Below are 14,079 nucleotides of genomic sequence, written 5' to 3'. Positions count from 1 at the left end.
CCACTAACAAGCAAGTAAACCAAAAAATATTTCTCCTGCGTATGTGGAACAGTAGTAAGCAAAATTATTTTCTCTCTCCTTGAAGATTCTTCACAAATGGGAGTTCAAAACTCTAGGATATTTGAGACACTACACTGACAATAATTCAGAATTTAATTCATCAATCTATTCAATCACTTATGCCTGATTAATCTAGAGCAGAGTCATTAATGAAAATCCGTTTAAAGTGGCATCAAGGTGTCTCTGGCTAAGTTATAACCATACTTCTGTCAGAGGTCTACACACTTTTGGAAAAAATACACATAAGACTGCTGTTTTCAAATCCTTCTTTCATATTTTGCTTTATTCCTATTGCCAAAATTAAGGAAAACCCCTCCTGCTTACTCTTCAGTGTGGACCAAGGCATCTGAACAAAAGTTGCAGTAGACCACTAAAGATTTGCTAAATAACTATATGGGGCACACAAGCTAGAGAGGCTGAAAATACTTTATAGAGTGGGTGACTCATGTGATCCCATCCCAAGACTTGTAGAAGAGGTCTGTTACCTGATGCACAGACTTAGTCTTGCAACCATGACTTCAGCGGGGAATGTATGACTTGGTACTACAGTAATTGCTGTCACCTAGGGAAGGCATACTAACATTTTAACTCCTTGCTTTCTCTTTCAATTCATGAATTCTTCACTGTGAACTCAAGTTATGCGTTCTATGTTGTTTTTGCATGAGCCTCATAACAGATGTCCCAAAGCAAAGGGTAACACCTGTAGACTTACTTTAATACAGAAGGAACTCATGACCATTGAGTTCATAGCTCAAGAAGTTCTTTGTGGCTGCTGTTACAGGACAAAAATTATTGTCTTGCAAAAGGGCTTCATGAACTTGTGCTGTAAAACTTTTTCTCAAGATAAAAAGATGATTATGTTAATACTATCTCAAAAGAAGGAAAAGACAAGTCTAATACATAGCTCTTTCTCACATATTTTAGCTCAGTTGACTTTTTTTGAAGTATTTAGTTGTACTACAGGCCAGTTAGGTTTTAAGCAATTTTTTATAATCACTAGATACTGTCTGCTAAATGAGAGTATGGCAGTTAGACCTCAAATCCAATGAAAACTGCTACATTGGATTAGCTAAAGACAAAGTACATAGTATTCTATATAAATATGCTATATAAATAAGCATTTTAAAGTTGTGAAACGGCAACACCCAAGAGCATTATAAAGTTTATGTAATTTCCATCCCCCTATTTCTGCACTCAGGTTATGATTGGGTTTTTTTGGTAACATCTTAATTTTTACCACCATAAGTAAAGTTCTTTGCTTTTGTTTTCAAGAATTTTTGCAATTAAGCACTTTCAGCTGTGTTTTCAAATGTTTCTGATTACCAGATGCATTCAACTATTCCAGTAATGTGTCCTACAGTCATGTCTATCTTGCTTCATATTATTTTCAGAGCCTAAAACCTTGATTTAGCCTTCCTTTATGCTTTCAACATTGACCTCATCTACGTAATCCTTCCTTAAAAAGCAGTGGTCTCTATACTTTAAAAAAAGTCTTTCTTGAAAAATAATGTATTGGATAGTCTTTAAAAATATCCTACCTTTCCTTCATCCATTGGATTGTCACTAATGTGGACAATGGGTCCTGGGTGAGATTTGGACGACCTAAACAAGAAATATTTCCATTTAATTAAAAAAGATTCCCCTGCCCGAAACTGCATCTCAAAATGATTGCAAGTAATACAGATTCTCCAGATACAGACTCCATGTAAGTAAGCTATTGACATTTCAGCACGGAGTCACTTTTATCTTCAAGCCCATAAACACTTTCTGTCTATTTTTAGACACTTAGTTTCTGTCTTTTTGTAAGAAGGAAAGACTTATTTACTGCTTATTTGCAACACAGAGAAAAAATTGCCATTAGCTTTACAATATCTATCTTAATGTTTGTTGTTACAGAATTGGCACAGTTGGATAAAATGTTTATTTTTACACTGGAAAACAGGTCTTGCCATTATTCATAACTGCCCAAGCTGGGCATTGTTAAACCAATACAGAGTTAGGACTTTATGTTGACTTCTTGCTATTGAAGATGGACTAATGAAGAGCTTTGTGTTTGTTTCAACAGCCTTTGGCAAGTGATGGACTTCATGTATATTTTGAAGATAGACATAACATTCTGGGAACAAAGTAACAGCAGCACACAAATGTATGTTTTCACCGACAAAACATTATATTTACATATACAAATTTATTATTAAAAAAGGAGGAGCAATGACAACACCTGTAAAATATACTTCACTCTTGGAATAGGCTTATTTAAGTTTATCTTTTCAGCCAGTAATTTTATACTCAGTATGCATCAGCTCTCTTGCTATGCATATCTTTATACTTTGGACTTTAACCCCAGAACTGTAGAAGTGACATGCCTGCCCAAGTACCAGCCACATCATATTTTAACATATAATATTTTTCTAGTTCTTTATCACCACAAATAATGATTATGTCTATTTTTATATTATCTATTTTGTCTATTTTTATGTCTATTCCAGGCACTATGATAAAATAGTGTTACAGGCAGAAACATATATATTAACATTAATACTTCACATTTATGAGAATAAAAAGTATTCACGTGGCTATTTATGTACTTTGATCGTGTATTTGGTGTAGTGAGACTAATATGGAGGCCACTCTAGGTAACAAGGACATTTCTGCAACTGATGTTAATAACATCTGGGACACTTCTGTTCCCTCTCCTCAATAGACAATACTTGATTAAACTCACAGTTCAATGGCTTTATTCCACATGATGACATAGCCTGAGAGAGTAAATGATTCCACATTGACAATGTGAATGTTTCCTCTTTCGGTGCCCACATATAGCCATTTACTTTGGAAAGGCAGATGACAAAATGTTATACTGAAAGAGAAACCAGAGAAGAAATTAAGGAAAAGTCTTTTGGATATCCTACACTTCAAGGTGTACATTGCCAAGAGGTACAAGAAAGGCAACAGGCAAACAGGAAGAAATAAGACAAGTTACAGGTAGAGAAAAGTAGCAAAGCCAGTACGTGACAAAAGTAAGAGATGCACAGACAATGTAAAAACTTAGAGTAAACAAAAAATAGAAACCAAGGTATTCTAAAACTATTAAGTCATTCAGATAAAAATCACACAGCCACCTTTGAAAATTATCATATTGAATGTATTTGCTCAAGATTGCTGTCATTTAAAATTTAAAATACAATACTCCTATGTTATAATCTATAAATCTCCCTTTGAAATCTATCTGATTTTAAGTTTTAAAGAACAAGGGATTTTTAGAAGTAGCCTTATGCAGATTAAGCTGCTTTCAAGTGAGAAGACAAAGGCAGAAAATAAAGCATAAGAAATGTAAGTTTACATGTAACCCAAAGTATCCCCTAAAGAGCAAACCTAAAACCAATCCTAAACAATTATAAAAGTAATTTTAAAAGTAGTTTAAATTTGGGGCTATTACTGTACTTAAACCATGTTTTAATTTTCTGCCTTATAGTTTTCTCTTCTGCTAGAGGGAAGTACCTGAACAAAATCCAAAAGCTAAAGACTGTTTGTACCAGCAGAGAACTCTTCTTTGACCATAGCTCCAGTGCAAATATTACTATTTGAAAATTTGGTTATTTGTCCTCTTGGGTCCTGCTTATTGTTTACTGTTTCTTCAAAATTGATAAGGAAATAATGTCCGTAGGAACTGAAGCTTCTAAATTATCTGATTTTTCTATACAACAGAAATACTAACTTGAAATTAGACTCTAGAAACTTTCTGGAAACTCTAAGCCATTTTAATCTGATAGGGTCCAATATTGCAAAAAATTGCAAAACTACTTGGACTATCAAACTTGGGCTTTCAGAAATGTTTCAGTGATAAGGTAAAATAATTATTCAATGGCAATTTGTTCTGTCAGCTCTAATCCTTAGCTTTACACATTTTTTGTTCTTGTTTTCTCCCAGTTGGGCTCCCTTCTTGCCAAATCCATGCATCACTTCACAAGCCTGTTAATAATTATTTATGCAAAGAACAGCTTTAGATCCTTTGCATTAGATGCTGTATATACACATTTAACCTCAGTACAAAAGCAAAGGCTTAACAGCAGCAATAAAAAAAATTGCTAATGGCTGAAAAGATGTTAATTTGTATTACAGGTTTCAAAAGTTAAGGCTCCGGTAGTAATACTACCTGGATCAAAAGTGTACCACTTCAGTTTTTATATCACTAATTCATTTCTCGTTAGGCAATGCAGTTTGCTCAAGCAAATCTTTAATTCATCCATTTTCTAACTTGCTTGATTTCTTGTGCTCGAATATTTAAGCCAAAAGGCTACACTAACTTTTTTCTTTGATGTTTCACAGAAAAAGGACTATATACAAGATTTAAAATGCTCTTCCAACTCGTTGAACTTAGAGGTTGTAACATTATTACTAAGCACAGTAATCTGCAAACACCACAGGTTAAAGACTTGAGTTCCCCCAATGTCCTTGAAAAAAATATTTTATTGGAAGCTGAGTCACATACATCTGTACACGCACTTCCTAGGCAGGCCCCAAAACCCTACTGCCCAGTAACAGAGCTCTCCCACTACAAGCAGGTCACAGGGAAGGGGAAAGAGATGCAGGATGAAAACATAAACCCTCAGCACTCTGCAACACCACAACTTCCTTTCGTGCCAGGACTCCACGTGCCAGAAGCAGCTGGCAGCCAGATCAGTTGGATCTAAAAACGTGGCCTAGCAGCCAGAAATAATATTCAGGAGCAGGGTCATGGGCCTATCTGTCTTCATCTGTGAGCTAATATTGTCAATTACAGTTGTCCAACACTTTCACTATAAAAACGAATCTATTTCATGTCGTTTAAAGGTGGGCAAAACTATAAGTTGGGGCTGCAACTTTGACTGCTATAGCAAAAGGCCAACACTTCAAGTGTCCAGCTCCTCAGTACTCTTGATACTCTTCTTGAATACGCAGCCATACTCAATGTACTGTCTCCTCTGTGCAAGTGAGATTAATTTTGTCAAGAGTTAGCAAGCAATCAAATGATTCCACACCAAGAGTAAATTAGAGTTGCACAAGTAACTTCACAAAATGTTTACAAACTCTCAAAGGCAGGAGGTTGAAGAGACTTCAAAATTGTTAAGTATACGCACATATAAAACAGGGTTCTTAACCTTATCCTTCAAAGTGTGCTCTTACCAGTCTTCTACAATCAGAAAGTCTTGTATGATTTTTATATAACCTAAAAAAATATTCTTAGAGCTTTTATGTTTCACAGAACAACTGATGACTAGTTAAATCCAAAAGGAATTTGTCATATTGATCCTGCTATAATGAATCACCATTTCACCTTGAATGTGGTAAATGTTACTCCATTTGCGAATATAATTTTATTTGCTATTTATTTTCTTAATAGAAAAAGTATGTCTTCCAACTTTCAGAAATTCAATTATATTTTTGTCTAAAGTGATTCATTTCAGATAACTGCATTTATTTTAGCAATTTACAGAATAACATTTCCAACATTAAAGTCCGTGTACTGAGCTTCTCTCTTCAGTGATTAAGGCTTCACCTTAAACTATGTAGATTTTAAACAACATTGGAAATGTTACAGCCCTCTTAAAAACTAAAATTCAGTGAAGCTACGACCATCTGAATGACCAGTGATGACATACTAGCATGTCAACATACAGGCTACATTCAGTGGCCTCACTTGCTCCGTTGAAAATTGGACTGAGGATTAAAGGGATTCAAATTGTTTTGGAAGATGGAAACAAAAGGTCAGGGTCTTCTTGGTGGTGAGGCAATATTTGCTTATTTGACACTTGGCCAAGGACAGCATTTTTTTTTTTTTCTGAAAAATGCAGATTTTTCTTTCAGAAACCTATCTTTCTGCTACCACAAGATTAGAATAATATACTCCACCCATAACATATTTTAAGATCAACAGAAGTGGAAGTTGCCATATAATGCTCTGGCCATTTCTACAACTCAAGCATTCTTCCCCCTCTCTCCCTACCCACAAATAGGTACGTACATAAATGTGGAAAATACAATCAATTGTTGGGAACAGATCGAAACGACATTCAATCCAAGCAAAAAGTTTTTTCAAGTCTTTCTTGCACACAAACCTCAACTGCCTGAAAACAATGTATCAGTCAAAAGCAGAGTACCATACTCTTCCTCTCCTGTATCAAGCCATTCCGGCCAAAAATACTAGAACAGAAACATCTATGAAAATTAATAGACCAGTTTTGTGCATCTAAAGAGACAGCCTGGGACTGTCTGAACCAGTGTTCACAGAAAGCAGGCTTTTGCAGGCAGCTCTGTTACGGCACAACAGATTCCTCACGTTATCTCCAAGGAAATTTCAGCTACTGCAGTAAGTATAGTACATTTTGTGAAGGGGATTGAACTTTTAGCATAATGTAAGTATTGTGCACAGCACTTTATTCTAAATATTTCACTTTCCCATACCTGTACAAAGAAAAAAAATCCCTTTATAGAAAAAAAGGAGTGCTTTAAAGAGATTTTTTAAAAAATCTGAAATCTACAGTATGATTTTAATATATGTTAACTTCACAGCTAAAATGAGGTACTGTTATGAAACCCCAAAACAGCCATGGTAGTTCTAAACTCTACTGTAGCTGTATTTTTCCCTAAGCACAAAATCTGCCTCCTCACTGCATACATATTTGCAAAGCCACTCCTTCCCCTGTCGCCCCCTTCCAAAAAAAAAAAAAAACCACAAGAAATTTCACTTTCCTGTGAAATGAATTTGTAAGAGTTGAACCAATAGGTCAAGAAAACAAAATTATATACAGAAAACTCAGTGTTACACTAGCAGTGGAAAACATTGATAAAAGGAAAACCCTCACAAAATATTTCTTGTTCTTACTGTACGTAAAATATAATTTGTGCTATTGCTTATGGGAGAGTATTAGCAGTGACAGGAGAGTCTTTAAGAAGCCGTTTGTAAACCTACTGAAAGGATTTCCTTTCTTAACTGCAGACCATGTGTCTTCTGATATTCTGCCAAAGGTAGTTAAGAAAAATCTTAATTGTGGTTGTTTCACAATGTATATCAAAATAGTTATTATAACAAGTGATAGTATTCCCTAGAGGAATTTAATTACAGAAATATCAAAGAATACAATTTATTAAATTAATATGTAAGTTGAAGAATTAGGCTTTTAAGGGAAATATTAAGTAAAAATGACAGGCTGTTATCTTGAGCGTATTATTATGACAACAGAAGTCTTTCTAAATTAATCTTTACCTTTCCTTAGTCTACTGCATTACAAAGTATTATATGTTCTTCAGAATTTTCCACTGCTTTAACAAAGCACAGTGACAAATACTTTGATGAATGACAAACACTGATAACAGGTTTTATTTTTAAGTCACTAAAACTATTTCTAGAACCTCAGGCTATCATTATAGGTCTGCAGTTACTGTAATTACACTAGCTGCTCAGATCATTATTGTATACGCAAAATAAAAATTTTCTAAAAGTGTTAAGCTACCAAAGTTGTATTCTGCATACCTCTATCTTCAACCTTTCATGCATGAGATAGCCACCATGTAAAATTCAGAAGCTAAAAAGTTTAATTCTTATGTTATCCTATATGTCCATGGTCTCTTGTCAAGTCTTCAATGGGCATAAAAAGTCACAAGCCAGTATCAGAATGACATCCTGATGGAAGCAACCAGTGGCTGTGATTTTGCCAGACTGCTGCAAGGGGTCTATTGCCAGATCTGATAACTGCAATAAGCTTAAAATACCTACCTGTACGAAAAAGGCCTGAAGGGGCAGAAGGCACATGCAGAGGAAGAATTCCTCTTCAATGCATCCCAAAATTGTCCCCCCAAAAGACCATGTGGATAAATGCAGTATATCATAGAAACTGGACCAGGTACTTCAATTCCATTTATATCCCATAACAGGACTCTAAATGATGCTTCTGCAAATATGCTCACTTGAAGAGCTGCCTCTAAAGGCAGCTGAGAAGTACCTATGCGCAGTATCTGAGTTGTGGTGTACACTAGTGGTGTCAAGATGGAGTAATGGGGAAGCAAGAGCCAAGAACAGAAATAAAATTGTCACCACCGATGTGATCAATACCGGGGCCATTTAGGTAATTTTCCAGAAAAAGGCTCAATTTTAGAGGTTTTTTAGGTTGCTGCAGGTATTTGTACATTTACAATAAAATGTTCTTAATGTATTTCATGGCTTACACGTTCTTTCCTTTATGGAGTCACATTTCACCTCTCCGTTTTAAGATGGCTTTTCAAGCTTCAGTTGTACTTCACTTAGAAGGCGTCTCCATGTTTTTACTTACGCACAAACAGAAAAGGGCTGCTTCACTACTTGTAATGCAGACAAAGACCAATGCACACATGCCTTTTGAGGCAACTGATTTGAAAACTAAGAAAATTTTTCAATATTGAAGAAATTCACACCAACTATCCTAAAGATTTGAGGATCTCTTACCACTGATAAAACCCCCTGCACTACATATTTATGAGCTCCTGTTGGTATATCTGACACAATTCAAAAAGTAACCAGACCTTTAGCATCAGAAGACACTTTGGTAGCTTGCTCTCAACACATGCAGTTCAGGCTGAACATTTCATCTGGGAAGTCACACACTACAACTTAAAAAACCGGCCATGTCAAATATGTAGCTTTCCCACAGGAGACAGAAGAATTACGCCCATCACTGATGGAAAAAAGTCTGTCAGACAGGCAGGGCTTAAAGACTAGAGGTCGAATTCTGCCCAGGAATGTGGCAGTTGGCCATTATGTGCCTCATACCACTGTGAAAGTCAGCGCGCAACAAAAACAGCTAACAGGACAACGGGGACAGTTTTTTAAAAACTATTTCTTAGAAACTGAAATCTCAGAGTAATAGGACTCAGCACTTCAGTTCTGCCTCAGTGCCAAAGGCAGGAGAAGGCAACTGATGCAACTGCAGTTCCATCAATCGCACCGACACATGGGACTCTGTGTGCATGCGCAGCCTCAAGAAAACCTTTTTCAAAGGAATCTGATCTTGCATGAAAAACATTCACATCTGCAGCAAATCCAGACAGTCAAGAAGTTCATTTTCTCCTGCTAACTTCTTGAAACAAGATAAAACTCCTTCTAATTACATCATCTAGTGGATCACCATTGAGTAACACTTTTAAGCCCACCAGGTAAAAGAAGGCTTTATACGACACCATAAAGGCAAGCAGACCTGGTGATCATTTCCTTTCACTCTCAAGAAGAAAGCCAGTATAAAAAGTGTAAAAAACTTAAGTTACATGTGAAAAACTTAGTTGTGTTGCATATTAAATTTGTACTTGCTATATCATTGACTCTGCAAATACTCCAAATATTTAACTTCTCAGAGGTATTGCTTGGATATGTATCTGTAATCTGTTAGTTATATCATAATCCTACTCCAAAACACATAGGACAAAGGGGAAAAAGCCAGCCCTCCAAGACTGGAAGAGTGACATTGATACACAGAAAGGGGAAGAAAAACACACAACCAAAAACCCACAAACAATGTCTATCATCACCTGCTCTCACAGGCAAGAAAACCTGTTATGTCCTTCTGCTATCCACAAAGTGGCAGAATTGGTCAGTTTATAAATCCAGTGAGGTGGAAGGAAAAATTCGCTCACAACTAATGTCTGCTAATGCATGGGCTAGGTACAAAGTTACAGTATCTAACAAGGTAAGGTATGCGTCATAATAAAAGTTAAGTCTTGTTTATTAATAAGAAGTAAATACAAGTGAGATTTTTCACTCACTCACTGTAGACAGAGTCTGTGTTTTAAACACAATGCTAAAGTTGCTCTTTACAGGAGGATACAAAGCCAGTGATACTCAAAGCATAATTTTGCAACCCTGAATTGTGCAGTTTCATGCTGAGGAAAACTATTTAAATCCCACAGCACAAAAGTTGACATATTAAAAATTAAAATGCTATCAATGCATTCAGTGATCAATATGCAAAGCACTCACACACTAAACGCTCAGTTCTATTTTTATGCTATGATTCTCATTCTTGTCTTTATGTAAGTCACAAACCAAGTAAACTATTTCTTTTGGCATTAGAACAGGGAATCTCAGCTCAGGAAGGATGCAAATCTTAGCTAAGGAATTTTTCATACTTGTACATAAAGCTGATTAATTTGGGGTTTGGTTTGCAGCAAAGGAGACTCAAATTTGTCATCCCACACCACTTTTTTTCTTTTTTGTTTAATCAAGTTAGTCTGTCACTTCACCCTCTCTTAACTTGGTTCTGTGAAAGTCCCTGGCTCATTAGTGATGTGTGTTTGACCTTTCACACCTTAGATCAGCAAAAAGTTTAATAGTTCCTGCATGGGAAGAAAACTAAAGCCAGATTGGATATCTGTCACCACATGCTTTCAATATTTACTCTAATAAGAAGTGTTAACTATGCTTATTTCAGAGTTAATCTAGCCTAACATTAACATTTGCTACTAAGTCAAAACAAATTTGACATGAGACTTGCATTACATGTGAACACACAACAAGGTATTTATACAGGTATGCAGATGACAAAGAAACTACATTGTTATTCACTGAAGAAATCTGAGAAGTACAAAACCTAGGATACTAAATAAGTTCACACACTGAATTGTGCATTCTGCAAAGAAGTACTACTTATACACTTCTAACTTGCATGACAAGTCATTGCAAGCAACTCCTGCCATGTAAGCATCATTTTGCATTTTTTTCCTGGCCCCTATATACCACTTACCACAGTCAAAGAACAGTGGCCAAGCTTAGTATGACACTGGTTTAATATCTAACTTCTGTTTGCTAACTAGAACACGAAGCAGCTGCAAAACCCACACAAATGCAACAGGAACAAAAGGCTAGAAAATTTGCAAAACTAGCTTGTTTTGCACTGTGCTTCTGACATCTGCCAGTAATTTCAACTAACAGATTTGTTATACATCAAAAACTCCATCGATCACCAGTTCAGAAGACTTGCTTCAAATTACTAGCCATCACTGGTACAAAAGGCAGTCAAGAGCTATGAATCTATTAAATGGCCAGTTTCTTATCTACAGATACACAACTCATTTAAAGATTCAACAGAAAGCAGCATCTTTAAAGACTCCTGGCCACTACTTTTAGAAAAATGTTTTGCTCAAATCTAAAAAGCGGCAAGTTACCCAATGAAGACATTTTCCACAGCTCAGAACGAAGTCTGTAATGGGCAAAGAATTATTTTAAAAGAAAAAGCAACTCTCTCACCACTCCATTCTTAAAATTCATGAGTAGAAAAGCAAGAATTCACAACACTTGCCAGTCATATACTAGAGATTACATTCTGAGTTAATTTACAGATAATTTAATACTCTAATTCAATTTTCAGGTAAGTATACAAAATATTTAACACATGACACAAGCATTTATAAACAAGCTATATCTGGTTTTTATTCCTTATTTGAAAGATGTTCAAAACAGGCCCGACAGTAAGCTAGCCAAACTAGATTACCAACAGGAGAAACAAATATGAAATCTAGACATATCATTGTTAAAACACTAGGCAGTAATTCTTCCATATGGCTAAAAGCAGGGAATTAGCCAGAGCTGGTAAAAGACTGTGCCATGAGAATACAGAATTCATTAACAAGTCATAGCCTTATAATTTTTTTTTTTTTTTAACATAGTTCAAGAATAGTTTTCAAGACTAGAATATCCTTTAATCTGGGTAGCTAACTGCTACAGTTAGCTTTCTATGCTACAAACAACCTTCTAGTTCACATCTAATCCTTACACATTAAACTGATTTGGAAACAAAATCTGAATAAAAATCGGCCTGTGACATGTTGAGCCCAACTCCTATTAAACAGGACACAAATACTGCTTTTCCACAATGTCAACACACTTCCAGGTACTCCCAATCAGGTATATAATTTTAAACCTTAGCATCTACAGAGTCCTAGAGCAAATACTGATATAACTGGAATAGTTGCTTCAGTCATGTAGTAAGATGTGGCTTTGTTTCCCCTCCAAAGACATTTTTTCCAGTTTGTTAACTTACTTATTCTTTTACCCAAACTAATTTCCAAGATACTGAAGTTCCCTACACAAGCCAGCAAATTAAAGTATCATTAGAGAAGATACTGCTACAAGGCTCAGTTGTAGTATTTAATATTTTAAGTAATTCCTCTTTGAGAAGTTAGTTATCCTTATGAGCAAATCTTAATCCCACAACATAAATTATTTAAAAGATTTTTTTAATTAGGTATCTAACAACTTGGCGCTTGTGAATTGAGAAGACCCAGTTTAATTCATGAACACTCTTCTCAATAAACTTAGTAAATACACATCATAAAACTGACCTAAGCAAAGCCCATTTACTTCAAATTCACATAAATATCAAGCCTATTAGGTATAACTAATTACTAAGAATTCTTAGTGTTATAAAGACATCTATTTAGAATTATTCAATAGGGAATTTGTGCAATTCTTTAAAGTTCAAAATCAAAATAATTCCCTAGTAATGAGATTACACTTTATTTTATAAAGCTTTATTTTATAAACTAGTCAAAAGAAAACAGAATATTTGAAAACAGTTAACAGTCATCCATCATGACTTAATAAGTGTCTATGACAATGTACGGTTCTGGGATCTTAAGTGTTCTGGCTACTTCTATATGCTATTATAATGGATACTTTAAGATTAAGATTAGTAGAAGAATAAGCCCTTGTCTCAAACTATACCTTCACCACCCTTGGTAACTATGGTGCTCTCATTACCTATTTTAGCAAGGCACAGGCTTTCTTGGAAAAATCAGTACTCTGTCCAAAATTAGTAATAAATACAACCACTGAAGTGACATGAGTGACCTAGACTCCTTTCCACCCCCGCCCGTCTTTCTGGTAAGAGTACACACAGTTCAATTCCCTGTGACAGGTTTTGCTAGTGAGAACACCACATTTACAGGAAAATGATGGTTTAAAACTTCCACTCTGTTTAACCAAAGACATCCATACATTTAAGACTCTAAGGCAGCTTCCAACAGATTTGCACACGATCAGAATCGCCTCCTCAGATATCTATTTTAAAGCATTAGTTAGAAGCCATTGTCCAAGTGTGGTTTCAGGCTGCAAATCCAAAATTTATATTGACACTTAAGTAGGTGCCACAGGTAAGAGAAAAGTCATTTAATAAAGAAGGGGGAAGGGAGAGCGAGAACATTCGGTTTGGATACACCACTGCATCTCCTATAGTTGGACAATCCTCATTAAACTAGAGGTTGTGAATTGCATTTCTCTCCATTTGACTTTTATGATGCATAAAGGAACATCATCACTCCTGTGGGGCAGAGAATTTTGCTCTGTCAGAGCTTTCTATTTTGTGCATAACAGTTTAGAATCACAGAATCATGGAACAGTTTGGGTCTGAAGGGGCCTTTAAAGACCATCTAGTCCAACCCACCTGCTGTAGGCAGGGACATCTTTCACTAAACCAGGTTGCTCAAAGCCCCGTCCAACATGACCTTGAACACTTCCAGGGATGGGGCATCCACAGCTTCTCTGGGCAACCTGTTCCAGTGCCTCACCACCCTCACAGTGAAGAACTTCTTCCTTACATCCAATCTAAATCTACCCTCTTTCAGTTTAAAGCCATTACCCCTTGTCCTATCCCTACAGGCGCTGGTAAAAAGTTTATGCACAGTGATCACAGAAACAACCTCAAAAGGGACTTAGAATCACCTAGTCCTCTACCCCAAGAATCCCAGTAATCTGTATTTGCTATTCCTGACAAATTTGTTTATAACCTGCTCTTTAAAACCACAAGGTTACTCCATAATCCACCAAACAGTCTGTTTAGCACTTTGTATGACATTACATTAGAAGGTTTTACATAAATATTTAACTTACCTCTTTCTATTGCTACACGTTACTTAAAGCTTATTACTTCCTGCTCTATTCAACAGAGGTACAAGTCACATTATTCTGTGTTCCTGCTAGTATCCTTTGAGCTCCCCAAGCAGTCCATCTCTGAAGCA

General features: G+C 35.9%; 1 protein-coding gene across 5 annotated transcripts in view; it reads right to left on the bottom strand.

Moving 5' to 3' along the window:
• The window catches only part of STXBP5 (syntaxin binding protein 5), a 116,978-nt gene that overhangs the window by 69,071 nt on the left and 33,828 nt on the right, over positions 1–14,079 (bottom strand). For all 5 annotated transcript variants that reach the window (XM_050893450.1, XM_050893445.1, XM_050893446.1 and 2 more), the window contains exons 5-6: positions 2,786–2,920; positions 1,599–1,662 (exon numbers count right to left, since the gene is read on the bottom strand). In XM_050893450.1, coding sequence (XP_050749407.1) covers positions 1,599–1,662; positions 2,786–2,920 — 199 coding nt within the window. The remainder of the gene's footprint in view (positions 1–1,598; positions 1,663–2,785; positions 2,921–14,079) is intronic.

Source organism: Gymnogyps californianus, chromosome 3 (assembly GCF_018139145.2).
Source record: "Gymnogyps californianus isolate 813 chromosome 3, ASM1813914v2, whole genome shotgun sequence".
Classification (NCBI taxonomy): Eukaryota; Metazoa; Chordata; class Aves; order Accipitriformes; family Cathartidae; genus Gymnogyps; species Gymnogyps californianus.
The sequence above is the reverse complement of the archived record's forward strand: the minus strand, read 5'-3'. Positions and strand labels throughout refer to the sequence as shown.